General features: G+C 51.2%; 1 protein-coding gene across 1 annotated transcript in view; it reads left to right on the forward strand.

The window, feature by feature from the left end:
- The window catches only part of LOC134432651 (protein-tyrosine kinase 2-beta-like), a 72,667-nt gene that overhangs the window by 44,647 nt on the left and 9,838 nt on the right, over positions 1–18,182 (forward strand). Inside the window, 3 exon segments of the mRNA XM_063181549.1 lie at positions 9,410–9,556; positions 16,998–17,033; positions 18,121–18,148. Of these exon segments, the coding sequence (XP_063037619.1) occupies positions 9,410–9,556; positions 16,998–17,033; positions 18,121–18,148 (211 nt within the window).

The following is an 18,182-nucleotide window of genomic DNA, read 5'->3' on the forward strand; positions in this document are numbered from 1 at the left end:
CACACATCCATCCATGTCTCCATCCACGTGTGCATGCTTGCATCCATCCGTGTGTCCATCCATGTGTCCATCCACGTGTCCCTCCGCATGTGCCTCCGCATGTCCCTCCGCGTGTCCATCCACACATCCATCCGTGTGTCCATCCATGTGTCCATCCGTGTGTCCATCCATGTGTCCATCCGCGTGTCCATCCATGTGTCCATCCACACATCCATCCATGTGTCCATCCGTGTCTCCATCCATTTGTCCATCCATGTGTCCCTCCATGTGTCCATCCGCCTGTCCGTCCGTGCGTCCGTCCGCGCTAACCCGCCATTCCCGTTGCCGTTGTTCCCGTCCCTGGCCGCTCCGTGCCGTGCCAGCTCCCCGAGGGTCTGTGTGCCAGCTCTCCGTCCCTGGCCAGCCCCGCCGAGGTGCCGAGCGCGGCGCTGCTGTCCCGGCGCACGCCGCCCCCCGCCCGCCACGGCGCCTTCCAGCGGCACAGCGTCAGGGTAAGCGCACGCGTGGCAACCGCGGCGGCACCCAACGGACACCGGGATCCGGGAGCGATTCCCGAGCCTCCAAAACCGCTCGGAGATCGTCCCCCGGTGGGATCCTCCATCCCGAGCAATTCCTGAGCCTCAAAAATCACTCAGAGATCGTCCCCCGGCATGCGGAGCAATTCCCGATCCTCCAAAATCGCTCAGAGATCATTCCCCGGTGGGGATCCTGCATGCGGACGAATCCCTGGGCCTCCAAAACCGCTCGGAGATCGTTCCTCGATGGGATTCTGCATGCCGAGGAATTCCTGAGCCTCCAAAATCACTCAGAGATCGTTCCCCGGTGGGGATCCTGCATGCAGAGCAATTCCCGATCCTCGAAAATCGCTCGGAGATTGTCCCCCGGTGGGAATTGTGCATGCAGAGCAATTCCTGAGCCTCCAAAATCGCTCAGAGATCGTTCCCCGGTGGGGATCCTGCATGCAGAGGAATTCCTGAGCCTCCAAAATCCCTCAGAGATCATTCCCCGGTGGGGATTCTGCATGCAGAGCAATTCCCGAGCCTTGAAAACCGCTCAGAGATCATTCCCCGGCATGCAGAGGAATTCCCGGGCCTCCAAAATCCCTCAGAGATCGTCCCCCGGTGGGGATTGTGCATGCAGAGCAATTCCTGAGCCTCAAAAATCACTCAGAGATCGTCCCCCGGCATGCGGAGCAATTCCCGATCCTCCAAAATCGCTCAGAGATCATTCCCCGGTGGGGATCCTGCATGCGGAGGAATCCCCGGGCCTCCAAAATCCTTCACAAATTCTCCTGGTGGGATTTGGTGGCTGGAGGAGCAATTCCCGAGCCTCGAAAATCCCTCAGAGATCGTCCCCCATTGGGGATCCTCCATGCAGAGCAATTCCCGAGCCTCGAAAATCGCTCGGAGATCGTCCCCCATTGGGGATCCTCCATGCAGAGCAATTCCCGGGCCTCGAAAATCACTCAGAGATCATTCCCTGGTGGGATTCTGCATGCAGAGGAATTCCCCAGCCTCGAAAATCCCTCAGAGATCGTCCCCCTGTTGGGATCTTCCATGCCGAGCAATTCCCGAGCCTTAAAAATCCCTCAGAGATCATTCCCCGGTGGGAATTCTGCATGCAGAGCAATTCCTGAGCCTCCAAAATCGCTCGGAGATCGTCCCACATTGGGGATCCTTCATGTGGAGCAATTCCTGAGCCTCCAAAATCCCTCAGAGATCGTTCCCCGGTGGGATCCTCCATGCAGAGCAATTCCCAAACCTCGAAAATCACTCAGAGATCGTCTCCCGGGATTGGGATCCTGCATGCAGAGCAATTCCCGAGCCTCCAAAATCGTTCAGGGATCGTCCCCTGGCATGCCAAGCAATTCCCGAGCCTCGAAAATCCTTCACAAATTCTCCCGGTGGGATTTGGTGGCTGGAGGAGGAATTCCTGAGCCTCCAAAATCGCTCGGAGATCATTCCCCAGTGGGATCCTGCATGCCGAGCAATTCCCGAGCCTCCAAAATCACTCAGAGATCATCCCCCAGTGGGGATTCTGCATGCGGAGGAATTCCCGATCCTCCAAAATCGCTCGGAGATTGTCCCCCCATTGGGGATCCTCCATGCAGAGCAATTCCCGAGCCTTGAAAACCACTCGGAGATCGTCCCCTGGCATGCGGAGCAATTCCCGAGCCTCCAAAATCCCTCAGAGATCATTCCCCGGTGGGGATCCTGCATGCGGAGGAATCCCCGGGCCTCCAAAATCCTTCACAAATTCTCCCGGTGGGATTTGGTGGCTGGAGGAGCAATTCCCGAGCCTCGAAAATCCCTCAGAGATCGTCCCCCGGTGGGATCCTGCATGCAGAGCAATTCCCGGGCCTCGAAAATCGCTCAGAGATCATTCCCCAGTGGGATTCTGCATGCAGAGGAATTCCCCAGCCTCGAAAATCACTCAGAGATCGTCCTCCCCTTGGGGATCCTCCATGCCAAGGAATTCCCGGGCCTCAAAAATCCCTCAGAGATCGTTCCCCGGTGGGGTTCTGCATGCAGAGCAATTCCCCAGCCTCCAAAATCGCTCGGAGATCGTCCCACATTGGGGATCCTTCATGTGGAGCAATTCCCGAGCCTCCAAAATCCCTCAGGGATCGTCCCCCGGTGGGGATCCTGCATGCAGAGCAATTCCCAAACCTCGAAAATCACTCAGAGATCGTCTCCCGGGATTGGGATCCTGCATGCAGAGCAATTCCCGAGCCTCCAAAATCGTTCAGGGATCGTCCCCTGGCATGCCAAGCAATTCCTGAGCCTCGAAAATCCTTCACAAATTCTCCCGGTGGGATTTGGTGGCTGGAGGAGCAATTCCCAAGCCTCCAAAATCACTCGGAGATCGTCCCCCATTGGGGATCCTCCATGCAGAGCAATTCCCGAGCCTCGAAAATCACTCAGAGATTGTCTCCTGGTGGGATCCCGCATGCAGAGCAATTCCCAAGCCTCGAAAATCCTTCGCAAATTCTCCCGGTGGGATTTGGTGGCTGGAGGAGCAATTCCCGAGCCTCGAAAATCACTCGGAGATCGTTCCCCATTGGGGATCCTCCATGCAGAGCAATTCCCGAGCCTCCAAAATCACTCAGAGATTGTCTCCTGGTGGGATCCTCCATGCCAAGCAATTCCCGAGCCTCCAAAATCCTTCGCAAATTCTCCCGGTGGGATTTGGTGGCTGGAGGAGCAATTCCCAAGCCTCCAAAATCACTCGGAGACCGTCCCCCGGCATGCGGAGGAATTCTTGAGCCTCGAAAACCACTCGGAGATCGTCCCCCGGTGGGATCCTCCATACCGAGCAATTCCCGAGCCTCGAAAATTGCTCGGAGATCATTCCCTGGTGGGATCCTCCATGCAGAGCAATTCCCAAACCTCGAAAATTGCTCGGAGATTGTCCCCCACCCAGTGGGATTCTGCATGCGGAGCAATTCCTGAGCCTCCAAAATCACTCAGGGATCGTCCCCCGGTGGGATCCTCCATGCAGAGCAATTCCCGGGCCTCAAAAATCCCTCAGAGATCATTCCCTGGTGGGATTCTGCATGCGGAGCAATTCCTGAGCCTCCAAAATCACTCAGGGATCGTCCCCCGGTGGGATCCTCCATGCCGAGGAATTCCCGAGCCTCCAAAATCGCTCAGGGATCGTCCCCCGGCATGTGGAGGAATCCCCGAGCCTCCAAAATCACTCGGAGATCATTCCCCGTTGGGGATTCTGCATGCAGAGGAATTCTCAGGCCTCCAAAATCGCTCGGAGATCGTCCCGGTGGGATTTGGTGTCCGGAGGAATTCCCAGTCTTCAAAAATTTTCCCATTTTTTGGGATCCATTGGGACCCGCTTCCCGCTGCGATTTGCCATGTGGAGGAATTCCCGCTCCTAAAATATCCTTCCATTTTTGGGATCCTCTTCCCACTGGGATTTGGGATCTGGAGGAATTCCCGATCCTAAAATATTCTTCCATTTTTGGGATCCTCTTCCCACTGGGATTTGGGATCTGGAGGAATTCCCGATCCTCAAAAAATCCTTCCATTTTTGGGATCTGCTGCTTCCAACTGGGATTTGGCATCCAGAGGAATTCCCGATCCTCAAAAATCCTTCCAAAATTGTCCTGGTGGCATTCGGGAGCTGGAGGAATTCCTGAGCCTCAAAAACCCCTCAGAGATCGTTCCCTGGTGGGGATCCTGAAACCTTCCCAGTCATCAAAAACAATTCAGTTTTTGGGATCTGCTTCCCGTTGGGATTTGGGATCTGGATGCCTTCCCAATCCTAAAAATCCATCCCATTTTTGGGATTTGGGATCCTGAAACCTTCCCAATCCTCAAAATCCATCTCATTTTTGGGATTTGGGATCCGGATGCCTTCCCAATCCTTGAAATCCATCCCATTTTTGGGATCTGCTTCCCGTTGGGATTTGGGATCCTGAAACCTTCCCAATCATCAAAAACAATTCAATTTTTGGGATCTGCTTCCCGTTGGGATTTGGGATCTGGAGGAATTCCCAATCCTAAAAATCCCTCCCATTTTTGGGATTTGGGATCCGGATGCCTTCCCAATCCTAAAAATCCATCCCATTTTTGGGATTTGGGATCTGGGTGCCTTCCCAATCCTCAAAATCCATCCCATTTTTGGGATCTGCTTCCCGTTGGGATTTGGGATCCTGAAACCTTCCCAATCATCAAAAACAATTCAATTTTTGGGATTTGCTTCCCGTTGGGATTTGGGATCTGGATGCCTTCCCAATCCTCGAAATCCATCCCATTTTTGGGATCTGCTTCCCATTGGGATTTGGGATCTGGATGCCTTCCCAATCCTAAAAATCCATCTCATTTTTGGGATTTGGGATCCGGATGCCTTCCCAATCCTCGAAATCCATCCCATTTTTGGGATCTGCTTCCCATTGGGATTTGGGATCTGGATGCCTTCCCAATCCTAAAAATCCATCTCATTTTTGGGATTTGGGATCTGGGTGCCTTCCCAATCCTAAAAATCCATCCCATTTTTGGGATCTGCTTCCCGTTGGGATTTGGGATCCTGAAACCTTCCCAGTCATCAAAAACAATTCAATTTTTGGGATCTGCTTCCCATTGGGATTTGGGATCTGGATGCCTTCCCAATCCTAAAAATCCATCCCATTTTTGGGATTTGGGATCTGGATGCCTTCCCAATCCTAAAAATCCATCCCATTTTTGGGATTTGGGATCCCGAAACCTTCCCAATCCTCGAAATCCATCCCATCTTTGGGATTTGCTTCCCGTTGGGATTTGGGATCTGGAGGAATTCCCAATCCTAAAAATCCATCCCATTTTTGGGATCTGCTTCCCATTGGGATTTGGGATCTTGAAACCTTCCCAATCATCAAAAACAATTCAATTTTTGGGATTTGCTTCCCGTTGGGATTTGGGATCTGGATGCCTTCCCAATCCTAAAAATCCATCCCATTGTTGGGATTTGGGATCCGGATGCCTTCCCAATCCTAAAAATCCATCCCATTTTTGGGATTTGGGATCTGGATGCCTCCCAATCCTCGAAATCCATCCCATTGTTGAGATCTTCTTCCCGTTGGGATTTGGGATCCTGAAACCTTCCCAATCATCAAAAACAATTCAATTTTTGGGATTGGCTTCCTGTTGGGATTTGGGATCTGGAGGAATTCCCAATCCTAAAAATCCATCCCATTTTTGGGATCTGCTTCCCATTGGGATTTGGGATCCCGAAACCTTCCCAATTATCAAAAACAATTCAGTTTTTGGGATTTGCTTCCCATTGGGATTTGGGATCTGGATGCCTTCCCAATCCTAAAAATCCATCCCATTTTTGGGATTTGGGATCCCGAAACCTTCCCAATCCTTGAAATCCATCCCATTGTTGGGATTTGGGATCCTGAAACCTTCCCAATCCTAAAAATCCATCCCATTTTTGGGATTTGGGATCCCGAAACCTTCCCAATCCTTGAAATCCATCCCATTGTTAGGATCTTCTTCCCATTGGGATTTGGGATCCTGAAACCTTCCCAATTATCAAAAACAATTCAGTTTTTGGGATCTGCTTCCCGTTGGGATTTGGGATCTGGAGGAATTCCCAATCCTAAAAATCCATCCCATTTTTGGGATTTGGGATCCGGATGCCTTCCCAATCCTCGAAATCCATCCCATTTTTGGGATTTGCTTCCCATTGGGATTTGGGATCCTGAAACCTTCCCAATCATCAAAAACAATTCAGTTTTTGGGATTTGCTTCCTGTTGGGATTTGGGATCTGGATGCCTTCCCAATCCTCAAAATCCATCTCATTTTTGGGATTTGGGATCCCAAAACCTTCCCAATCCTAAAAATCCATCCCATTTTTGGGATTTGGGATCCCGAAACCTTCCCAATCCTTGAAATCCATCCCATTTTTGGGATCTGCTTCCCGTTGGGATTTGGGATCCTCAAACCTTCCCAGTCATCAAAAACAATTCAGTTTTTGGGATCTGCTTCCCGTTGGGATTTGGGATCCGGATGCCTTCCCAATCCTAAAAATCCGGAATTCCCGAGGGGGATTTTTCCAGCTGGTTGCGATCCCAGAATTTCTGCCGGGAGTTGGGACGCTCGGAGCTGCTGTGCTGGGAGTGCCGTGCTTGCCTCTCCTTGTTGGAATTTCCTTCTTTTTTCCCATTTTCCCTCATTTTTCCCCTGTTTTTCCCAATTTTTCTCCCCTCCTTTTCCCTCGTTTCCCCCCATTTTTCCCCTATTTTTCCCTCCTTTTCCCCTTATTTTTCCCCCTTTCCCCCATTTTGTCCCCATTTCCCCATTTTCCCCCATTTCCCACCCTATTCCCTCTTTAACCTCTTTTTCCCGCTTTCCTCCTTTTTTTCTCCTTTCTTCCCAATTTTCCTTTTCCCCATTTTTCCCCTTCCTCCCCTTTTTCCCATTTTCTCCTCCTTTTTCCTCCTTTTTTCCCCACCCTTCTCCCTTTCCTCTTTTTCTCCTCCTTTTTCCTTCTTTAGCCCAAATTTTCCCCCCTTTTATCTTTTTTCCCCTTGTTCCTTTCCCTTTGTCCCCATTTCCCCTTTTTTCTCCTTTTTCCCTTTCGCCCCTTTCCCATTTTTCCCCTTTTTCATTTTCCCCCATTTTTCCTCCTTTATCCCCCTTTTCCCCTTTTTCATTTTCCCCCATTTTTCCTTCTTTTCCCCAATTTTCCCCCTTTTTCATTTTCCCCCATTTTTCCTCCTTTTCCCATTTTTCCCCTTTTTCATTTTCCCCCATTTTTCCTCCTTTTCCCATTTTTCCCCTTTTTCATTTTCCCCCATTTTTCCTTCTTTTCCCCAATTTTTCCCCTTTTTCATTTTCCCCCATTTTTCCTCCTTTTCCCATTTTTCCCCTTTTTCATTTTCCCCCATTTTTCCTCCTTTCCCCATTTTTTCCCCTTTTTCATTTTCCCCCATTTTTCCTCCTTTCCCCATTTTTTCCCCTTTTTCATTTTCCCCCATTTTTCCTCCTTTCCCCATTTTTTCCCCTTTTTCATTTTCCCCCATTTTTCCTCCTTTTCCGCCTTTTCCCCTTTCCCCATTTTTCTTGCTGTTCTCCTTTTCCCCTTTTCCCGTTTTTCTCCCTTTTCTCACCATTTCCCACTTTATCCCATTTCCCCCCTTTTTTCTCCTTTTCCCTTTTCCCTTTCCCATTTTTTCATCTTTTCTCATCTTTTCCCTTTTTATCTCTCTTTATCCCCATTTCCCCTTTATTCTCCTTTTCCCATTTTTCCCAATTTTTCCTCTTTTCCCCTTCCCCCCTCTTTCCCCCTTTCCCCCCATTTCCCCCTTGTACTTTTCTCCTTTTCCACCTTTTTCCCCTTTTCCCATTTTTCTCTGTATTCTCCCATTTTTGATTCTTTTTTTCCTGTTTCTCCTTTTTTCTCCTTTTCCCTTTCCCCCTTTTCCCCTTTTCCTCCCTTTTTTCCCCATTTCCCCCATTTTTCCTCCTTTATCCCTTATTTCCCCTTTTCCCCCTTTTTCCCCCTTATTTCCCCTTTTCTCCCCTTTTCCCATTTTTCTCCTTATTCTCCCTTTTCTTCCCGTTTTCCCATTTTCTATTTTTTTCCCTTTTCCCCATTTTCCCCCTTTTTCCCATTTTCCCCTTTTTTCCCCATTTTTCTCCTTTTATCTCCCCCTTTTTTCCCTTATTCCCCTTTTTTCTCCTTTTCCCCCTTTTCCCCATTTCCCCCCTTTTTCCCCCTTTTTTCCCCATTTCCCCCTTTTCCCCTTTTCCCCTTTTCCTCCCTTTTCCCCCCTTTTTCCCAATTTTCCCCCTTTTCCCCATTTCCCCTTTTCCCCCTTTTTCCCATTTTCCCCCTTTTCCCCCCCCTTTTCCCCCTTTTTCCCCCTTTTTCCCAATTTTTCTCAATTTTCCCCTCTTTTCCCCATTTCCCCCTTTCCCCCTTTTTCCCAATTTCCCCCCCCTTTCCCCATTTCCCCATTTCCCCTTTTTCCCCTTTTTCCCCTTTTTTCCCCTTTTCCCTCTTTTCCCCATTTCCCCTTTTTCCCATTTTCCCCTTTTCCCCCTTTTTTTCCCCTTTTTCCCAATTTTCCCCCATTTCCCCTTTTTCCCATTTTCCCCCTTTTTTCTCCTTTTCCCCATTTCCCCCCTTTTCCCTTTTCCCCCTTTTTCCCCCTTTTTCCCCCTTTTTCCCCCCTTTTTCCCCCTTTTCCCATTTCCCCCCTTTTTCCCCCCTTTTTCCCAATTTTCCCCCCTTTTCCCTTTTCCCCCTTTTTTCCCCCTTTTCCCCCCTTTTTCCCCCTTTTTCCCCATTTCCCCCTTTTCCCCCCCCTTTTTCCCCCCTTTTTCCCAATTTTCCCCTCTTTTCCCCATTTCCCCTTTTCCCCATTTTTCCCATTTTCCCCCTTTTCCCCCCTTTTTTCTCCTTTCCCCCCTTTTCCCTCTTTTCCCCCTTTTTTCCCCCTTTTTCCCAATTTTCCCCTCTTTTCCCCATTTCCCCCCTTTTCTATTTTTCCCCATTTCCCCTTTTTCTCCTTTTTCCCATTTTCCCCCTTTTCCTCTTTTCCCCCCTTTTTCCCCCCTTTTCCCCCCTTTTTCCCCCCTTTTTCCCAATTTTCTCCCCTTTTCCCCTTTTTCCCCATTTTCCCCTTTTTCCCATTTTCCCCCCTTTTTTCCCCCTTTTTCCCATTTTTCCCATTTCTCCCCTTTTTTCCCCCACAACCTCTCCCCCTTCCCCTCCCCCCTCTCCACGACCACACTGGGATCCCCTCGCTGCAAATCAATCAATCAATCCCTCAACCCTTAATTAATTAACTCAATCATTCCCTTCATTACCCCTAATTACCCGCCCACCATTCCCCACCATTCCCATCCCAATTTTTTATTTTTTTTTTCCCCCCGGAAACCCCAAAATCGCCGATTTTGGCAGGAGGAGGATTTCCAGCGGCCCTCGAGCCGGGAGGAGGCGCAGCAGCTGCTGGAGCTGGAGCGGCTGCGCGTGGAGCAGGCCATGGAGAGGCAGCAGAGGGAGATGCTGGAGGACCAGCGGTGGCTCCAGCAGGAGGTCCAGAGCCTGGTCAGACACCCCCAAAAAAAAATTTCCCCAAAAGTTCCCCAAAATTCCCAAAAATTCATTGAGAATTGGCCCCTCCTGGGATGGGATCTCACCATGGTTCCAATCCCGGTGGTTTGCGGTTCCTCCAGGGTTCCTGGAGAGTCCCAGGATGGGTTGGGTGGGGAGGGACATCAAGGACCAGCGGTGGCTCCAGCAGGAGGTCCAGAGCCTGCTCAGACACCCCAAAAAAAAAATTCCCCAAAAGTTCCCCAAAATTCCCAAAAATCCATCGAGAATTGGCCCCTGCTGGGATGGGATCTCACCATGGTTCCCATCCCGATGGTTCGCGCTTCCTCCAGGGTTCCTGAACAATTGGGTCGGGAGGGACCTCCAAGGAGATGCTGGAGGACCAGCGGTGGCTCCAGCAGGAGGTCCAGAGCCTGCTCAGACACCCCAAAAAAAAATTCCCAAAAATTTCCCAAAAATTCCCAAAAAGTTCCCAAAAAATCCATTGGGAATGGCCCCTCCTGGGATGGGATCTCACCATGGTTCCTCCAGGGTTCCTGGAGAATCCCAGGGTGGGTTGGGTGGGGAGGGACCTCAAGGATCACCGGTGGCTCCAGCAGGAGGTCCCGAGCCTGCTCAGACACCCCAAAAAAAAATCCCAAAAAATTTCCCCAAAATTCCCCAAAAAATCCATTGGGAATTGGCCCCTCCTGGGATGGGATCTCACCATGGTTCCCATCCCGATGGTTCGCGGTTCCTCCAGGGTTCCTGAACAATTGGGTGGGGAGGGACCTCAAAGGAGATGCTGGAGGACCAGCGGTGGCTCCAGCAGGAGGTGCAGAGCCTGGTCAGACACCCCAAAAAAAAATTCCCCAAAAATTTCCCAAAAGTTTCCCAAAACTCCCAAAAATTCATCGGGAATTGGCCCTCAGGGGATGGGATCTCACCATGGTTCCAATCTGGACAGTTCATGGTTCCTCCAGGGTTCCTGGAGAGTCCCAGGATGGGTTGGGTGGGAAGAGACCTCAAGGATCACCGGTGGCTCCAGCAGGAGGTGCAGAGCCTGCTCAGACACCCCAAAAATTACCAAAAATTCCCAAAAATTCCCCAAAATTCCCAAAAATTCCCAAAAATCCATTGGGAATTGGCCCCTCCTGGGATGGGATCTCACCATGGTTCCAATCCCGGTGGTTCACAGTTCCTTGGGGGTTCCTGAACAATTGGGTGGGGAGGGACCTCAAAGGAGATGCTGGAGGACCAGCGGTGGCTCCAGCAGGAGGTCCAGAGCCTGCTCAGACACCCCAAAAAAAATTTCCCAAAAATTCCCAAAAAATCCCCAAAATTCCCCAAAAATTCCCAAAAATTCCCCAAACTCCATCGGGAATTGCCCCTCGTGGGATGGGATCTCACCATGGTTCCTCCAGGGTTCCTGGAGAATCCCAGGATGGGTTGGGTGGGGAGGGACCTCAAGGATCACCGGTGGCTCCAGCAGGAGGTCCAGAGCCTGCTCAGACATCCCAAAAATTCCCAAAAATTCCCCCAAATTCCCAAAAATTCCCAAAAATTCCCAAAAAATTCCCAAAATTCCCAAAAATTCCCAAAAAATTCCCAAAATCCATAGGGAATTGGCCCCTCCTGGGATGGGATCTCACCATGGTTCCTCCAGGGTTCCTGGAGAATCCCAGGGTGGGTTGGGTGGGGAGGGACATCAAGGACCAGCGGTGGCTCCAGCAGGAGGTCCAGAGCCTGGTCAGACATCCCAAAAATTCCCAAAAATTCCCCCAAATTCCCAAAAATTCCCAAAAATTCCCAAAAATTCCCCAAAAATTCCCAAAATCCATCGGGAATTGGCCCCTCCTGGGATGGGATCTCACCATGGTTCCTCCAGGGTTCCTGGAGAATCCCAGGATGGGTTGGGTGGGGAGGGACCTCAAGGATCACCAGTGGCTCCAGCAGGAGGTCCAGAGCCTGCTCAGACATCCCAAAAATTCCCAAAAATTCCCCAAAAGTTCCCCAAAATTCCCAAAAATCCATCGGGAATTGGCCCCTCCTGGGATGGGATCTCACCATGGTTCCCATCCCGATGGTTCGCGGTTCCTCCAGGGTTCCTGAACAATTGGGTGGGGAGGGACCTCAAAGGAGATGCTGGAGGACCAGCGGTGGCTCCAGCAGGAGGTCCAGAGCCTGGTCAGACATCCCAAAAATTCCCCCAAATTCCCAAAAATTCCCAAAAATTCCCCAAAATTCCCAAAAATTCCCAAAAATCCATTGGGAATTGGCCCTCCTGGGATGGAATCTCACCATGGTTCCAATCCCGATGGTTCGCGGTTCCTCCAGGGTTCCTGAACAATTGGGTGGGGAGGGACCTCAAAGGAGATGCTGGAGGACCAGCGGTGGCTCCAGCAGGAGGTCCAGAGCCTGGTCAGACATCCCAAAAATTCCCCAAAATTCCCCCAAATTCCCAAAAATTCCCAAAAATTCCCAAAAATTCCCCAAAATTCCCAAAAATTCCCAAAATCCATTGGGATTTGGCCCCTCGTGGGATGGGATCTCACCATGGTTCCAATCCCGGTGGTTCACGGTTCCTTGGGGGTTCCTGAACAATTGTTTGGGGAGGGACCTCAAAGGAGATGCTGGAGGACCAGCGGTGGCTCCAGCAGCAGGTCCAGAGCCTGGTCAGACACCCCAAAAAAAAAATTCCCAAAAAAATTTCCCCAAAATTCCCAAAATTTCAAAAAAATCCATCGGGAATTGGCCCCTCCTGGGATGGGATCTCGCCATGGTTCCTCCAGGGTTCCTGGAGAATCCCAGGATGGGTTGGGTGGGGAGGGACCTCAAGGATCACCGGTGGCTCCAGCAGGAGGTGCAGAGCCTGCTCAGACATCCCAAAAATTCCCAAAAATTACCAAAATTACCAAAAATCCCAAAAAATCCATCGGAAATTGCCCCTCCTGGGATGGGATCTCACCATGGTTCCAATCCCGGTGGTTCGCGGTTCCTCCAGGGTTCCTGAACAATTGGGTGGGGAGAGACCTCAAAGGAGATGCTGGAGGACCAGCGGTGGCTCCAGCAGGAGGTGCAGAGCCTGCTCAGACACCCCAAAAAAAATTCCCAAAAAATTCCCCAAAAAAATCCCAAAAAATCCATTGGGAATGGCCCCTCCTGGGATGGGATCACGTCATGGTTCCTCCAGGGTTCCTGGAGAATCCCAGGATGGGTTGGGTGGGGAGGGACATCAAGGACCAGCGGTGGCTCCAGCAGGAGGTCCAGAGCCTGCTCAGACACCCCAAAAAAAAAATTCCCCAAAAATTCCCCCAAATTCCCAAAAATTCCCAAAAATTCCCAAAAATTCCCAAAAATTCCCCAAAATTCCCAAAAATTCCCAAAAATCCATTGGGAATTGGCCCTCCTGGGATGGGATCTCACCATGGTTCCCATCCCGATGGTTCGCGGTTCCTCCAGGGTTCCTGGAGAATCCCAGGATGGGTTGGGTGGGAAGAGACCTCAAGGATCACCGGTGGCTCCAGCAGGAGGTGCAGAGCCTGCTCAGACACCCCAAAAATTCCCAAAAATTCCCCAAAATTACCAAAAATCCCAGAAAATCCATTGGGAATTGGCCCTCCTGGGATGGGATCTCACCATGGTTCCAATCCCGGTGGTTCACAGTTCCTTGGGGGTTCCTGAACAATTGGGTGGGGAGGGACCTCAAAGGAGATGCTGGAGGACCAGCGGTGGCTCCAGCAGGAGGTCCAGAGCCTGGTCAGACATCCCAAAAAAAAATTTCCCCAAAATTTCCCAAAAATTCCCCAAAATCCATCGGGAATTGCCCCTCCTGGGATGGGATCTCACCATGGTTCCTCCAGGGTTCCTGGACCATTCCAGGATGGGTTGGGTGGGGAGGGACCTCAAAGGAGATGCTGGAGGACCAGCGGTGGCTCCAGCAGGAGGTCCAGAGCCTGGTCAGACACCCCAAAAAAAATTCCCAAAAATTCCCAAAAATTCCTGAAATTTCCCCAAAACTCCCAAAAATCCATTGGGAATTGGCCCCTCGTGGGATGGGATCTCACCACGGTTCCCGTCCCGGTGGCTCACGGTTCCTGGAGGATCCCGGCGTGGTTTGGGGTGGGATCCGTGGACCTTCAATCCCATCCCGTCCCAATCCCACCAGCCCGGGGACCCTCTGGGAACTCCAGCCCAGACGGGAATTCCTGCCTGGGATTGGGACTGGGATCGGGATCGGGATTGGGATGGGGTTGGGATTGGGATCGGATTGGGATTGGGATCGGATTGGGGTTGGGATCGGGACTGGGATTGGGATTGGGATGGGGATCATTGGGATTGGGATTGGGGTTGGGGTTGGGGTTGGGGTTGGGATTGGGATTGGGGTTGGGATTGGGATCGGGATTGGGATTGGGATTGGGATTGGGGTTGGGATGGATCCTGAGGTCTGGGGATGTTCCTGATCCCTGGGATTGGGATTGGGATGGATCCTGAACCTTTGGGATGGATCCTGAGCTCTGGGATTGGGATTGGGATGGATCCCGAGCCTTGGGGATGTTCCTGATCCCTGAGATTGGGATCGGGATTGGGATTGGGATTGGGATTGGGATTGGGATCGGGATTGGGATTGGGATCGGGATTGGGATTGGGATTGGGATTGGGATTGGGATCGGGATTGGGATTGGGATTGGGATTGGGACTGGGATCTGGGTTGGGATTGGGATTGGGATGGATCCTGAGCCTTGGGGATGTTCCTGATCCCTGGGATTGGGTTTGGGATGGGTCCTGAACCTTTGGGATTGGGATTGGGATGAATCCCGAGTCCTTGGGATGGATCTTGAGCCTGGGATTGGGTTTGGGATGGGTTTGGAACCTTTGGGAATGGTCCTGAACCTTTGGGATTGGGTTTGGGATGGATCCAGAGCCTGGGATGGGGATTGCGATGGACTCTGAGCCTGGGATCGGGTTTGGATTGCGTTTGGGATGGGTCCGGAACCAGGGATTGGGTTTGGGATGGGTCCTGAGCCTTTGGGGTGGATCCCGAGTGTGACATTGCATTTGGGGTGGATCCTGAGCTCTGGGATTGGCTTTGGGATGGGTTTGGAACCTTGGGAATGGTCCTGAAGCTTTGGGATTGGGTTTGGGATGGACTCTGAGCCTGGGATTGGGATTGGATTGGGTTTGGGATGGATCCCGAGCCCTGGGGATGTTCCTGATCCCTGAGATTGGGATTGGGATTGGGATTGGGATTGGGACTGGGATTAGGATTGGGATCTGGGTTGGGATTGGGATTGGGATTGGGGTCAGGATTGGGATTGGGGTTGGGGTTGGGATTGGGGTTGGGATGGATCCTGAGCTCTGGGGATGTTCCTGATCCCTGGGATTGGGTTTGGAATGAACCCTGAACCTTTGGGATTGGGATTGGGTCTGGGCTGGATCCTGAGCCTTGGGGATGTTCCTGATCCCTGGGATTGGGTTTGGGATGGGTCCCGAGCCTTGGGGATGGACCCTGAGCCTGGGATTTGGTTTGGGATGGATCCCGAGTCTTTGGGGTGGATCCTGAGCTCTGGAATTAGGATGGGGATGGAGCCTCAGCCTTTGGGATGGACTCTGAGCCCTGGGATTGGGTCTGGAATGGATCCTGAACCTTTGGGATTGGCTTTGGGATGGATCCTGAGTTTGAGATTGTGTTTGGGGTGGATCCTGAGCTCTGGGATTGGTGCTGGGATGGATCCTGATCCTTTGGGGTGGATCCTGAGCTCTGAAATTAGGATTGGGATGGATCCTGTGCCTTTGGGATGGATTCTGAACTCTGGAATTAGGATTGGGGTGGATCCTGAGCCTTTGGGATGGATCCTGAACCTTTGGGATTGGCTTTGGGATGGATCCTGAGCCTTGGGATGGATCCTGAGCCTTTGGGATTGGGTTTGGGATGGATCCCAAGTCTTTGGGATGGACTCTGAGCCTGGGATTAGGTTTGGATTTGGTTTGGGATGGATCCTGAGCCTTAGGGATGGATCCTGAACTCTGGAATTAGGATTGGGATGGATCCTCAGCCTTTGGGATGGGTCCTGAACCTTTGGGATTGGGTTTGGATTGGCTTTGGGATGGATCCTGAGCTCTGGGATTGGGTTTGGGATGGGTTTGGAACCTTGGGAATGGATCCTGAACCTTTGGGATTGGGATTGGGATGGACTCTGAGCCTGGGATTGGGTTTGGATTGGGTTTGGGATGGGTCCTGAACCGGGGATTTGGTTTGGGATGGATCCTGAGCCTTTGGGGTGGATCCTGAGCTTGAGATTGTGTTTAGGTTGGATCCTGAGCTCTGGGATTGGGTTTGGGATGGAGTCTGAGCCTGGGATTGGGTTTGGATTGGGTTTGGGATGGGTCCTCATCCTTTGGGATCAATCCTGAGCCTGGGATTTGGTCTGGGATGGATCCTCAGCATGGGATTGGGTTGGGAATGGATCCTGAGCCTTTGGGGTGGTTGCTGAGCTTGGGATTGGGTTTGGGATGGGTTTGGAACCTTGGGAATGGTCCTGAATCCTTGGGATTGGGACTTGGATGGATTCCGAGCCTTTGGGATGGATCCTGAGCTTTCCTTCCCAAATCCCACCCCAATCTCCCCTTTCCCAGGGAATCCCCTCCATTCCCAGCCTGGCACTGGATCCAGCCCCATCCCGACTCCTCCTCGAGAGGGAATTTCGAGATCCAGGAAATTCCCTGGGAATTCAGGACTCCAGGGAGGGTCTCCCTTCCCTTTCCCATCCCTGAATTCCATAAAAATCCCTCGGGATGGATCCTGAGTGTCCTTGATCCCAGAATCCCGGGATGGTTTGGGATGGGATCCCTGGACCTTCAATCCCATCCCAGGGACACTTCCCACCATCCCAGGGTGCTCCAAACCCACCCTGGGACACTGCCAGGGATTCTCTGGGAATTCCAGCCCAGCCAGGAATCCCTTCCCAAGATCCCACCATCCCCAGCTCCCCTTTCCCACTGGAAGCCATTCCCTGCCTCCTGCCCCTCCAGCCTTCATCCCAAATCCCAAATTCCAGCTCTGGAATCCCAAATTTCCCTCTGGAAAAGGCCCCAAGGATTCCCTGGATCCTGCCCTGATCCAGCTGCACATTCCCAGCTCTCCCAGCCTGCCATTGGATCCATCCCCACCCCGACTCCCCCTCGAGAAGGAATTTCGGGATCCAGGGGCTCCACAATCCAAAGAAACATTTGGAATTTTGGGCCACTTCAAAGCGTTTCCAGTTCCACTTTATTATCATTATTTTTAATATTTCGAATAAGAGATTTTCCCCCCTTCGCCCATTTCCTCCCCGTTTTCCCTCTTTTCCACAATTTTTCCCCAATTTTCCCCAATTTTCCCCAATTTTTCCCAATTTTCCCACATTTTTCCCGATTTTCCCCCCACCTCACACCACCTTTTTCCCATTTTTTCCAGGATCCCAAGGTGTTCCTGAACAACAACGTTCCCCCCGTGAGTAATCCCTGGAAAATCCCTGGAAAATCCCGAATTTTTGGGGGGATTTTTTTGGGAATATCTGAAATATCCCTTCCCAATCAACGTTCATTGATTTGTTCATTTATTTGGGAAAAAATTATCCGGAAAATGGGAAACCCCAAGAAAATCGGATCCCAGGATCCTTCCCAACATTCCAGCAGGAATTTCCTCCCATTATCCCAAATTTTGGGGCATTTCTTCCTTCTATCCCAAATTTTGGGCCATTTCCACCCTCCATCCCAAATTTTTTGGAATTTCCTCCCTTTTTCCCAAATTATGGGACATTTCCTCCCTTTTTCCCAAATTTTTGGGCATTTCCTTCCTCCATCCCAAATTTTGGGGCATTTCCACCCTCCATCCCAAATTTTGGGGCATTTCCACCCTCCATCCCAAATTTTGGGACATTTCCTCCCTCCATCCCAAATTTTGGGGTGTTTCCTCCCTCCATCCCAAATTTTGGGGCTCCTCCTCCCTCCATCCCAAATTTTGTGGAATTTCCTCCCTTTTTCCCAAATTTTGTGGCTCCTCCTCCCTGCATCCAAAAATTTGGGGTGTTTCCTCCCTGCATCCAGAATTTTGGGGCTCCTCCTCCCTCCGTCCCAAATTTTGGGGCATTTTCTCCCCCTTTTTCCCAACTTTTGGGGCATTTCCACCCTCCATCCCAAATTCTGTGGCATTTCCTCCCTTTTTCCCAAATTTTGGGGTGTTTCCTCCCTTTTTCCCAAATTTTGGGGCTCCTCCTCCCTCCATCCCAAATTTTATGGAATTTCCTCCCTTTTTCCCAAATTTTGGGGCATTTCCACCCTCCACCCCAAATTTTGGGGCATTTCCTCACTCCATCCCAAATTTTGGGGCTCCTCTTTCCTCCATCCCAAATTTTGTGGAAATTCCCCCCATTTTCCCAAATTTTTGGGCGTTTCCTCCCTCCATCCCAAATTTTGTGGTGTTTCCTCCCTCCATCCCAAATTTTGTGGTGTTTCCTCCCTTTTCCCTATTTTTGGGGCGTTTCCTCCCTTTTCCCCAAATTTTGGTGTTTCTAATTCCCGATTTTTCCCCCTTTCAGCTCCTCCCGGAGAAGGAGACGGATTACAGTGAGTTGCTCCCGATTCCCACCCGGAATTTTCC

This window comes from Melospiza melodia, assembly GCF_035770615.1.
Source record: "Melospiza melodia melodia isolate bMelMel2 chromosome 3 unlocalized genomic scaffold, bMelMel2.pri SUPER_3_unloc_3, whole genome shotgun sequence".
Classification (NCBI taxonomy): domain Eukaryota; kingdom Metazoa; phylum Chordata; class Aves; order Passeriformes; family Passerellidae; genus Melospiza; species Melospiza melodia.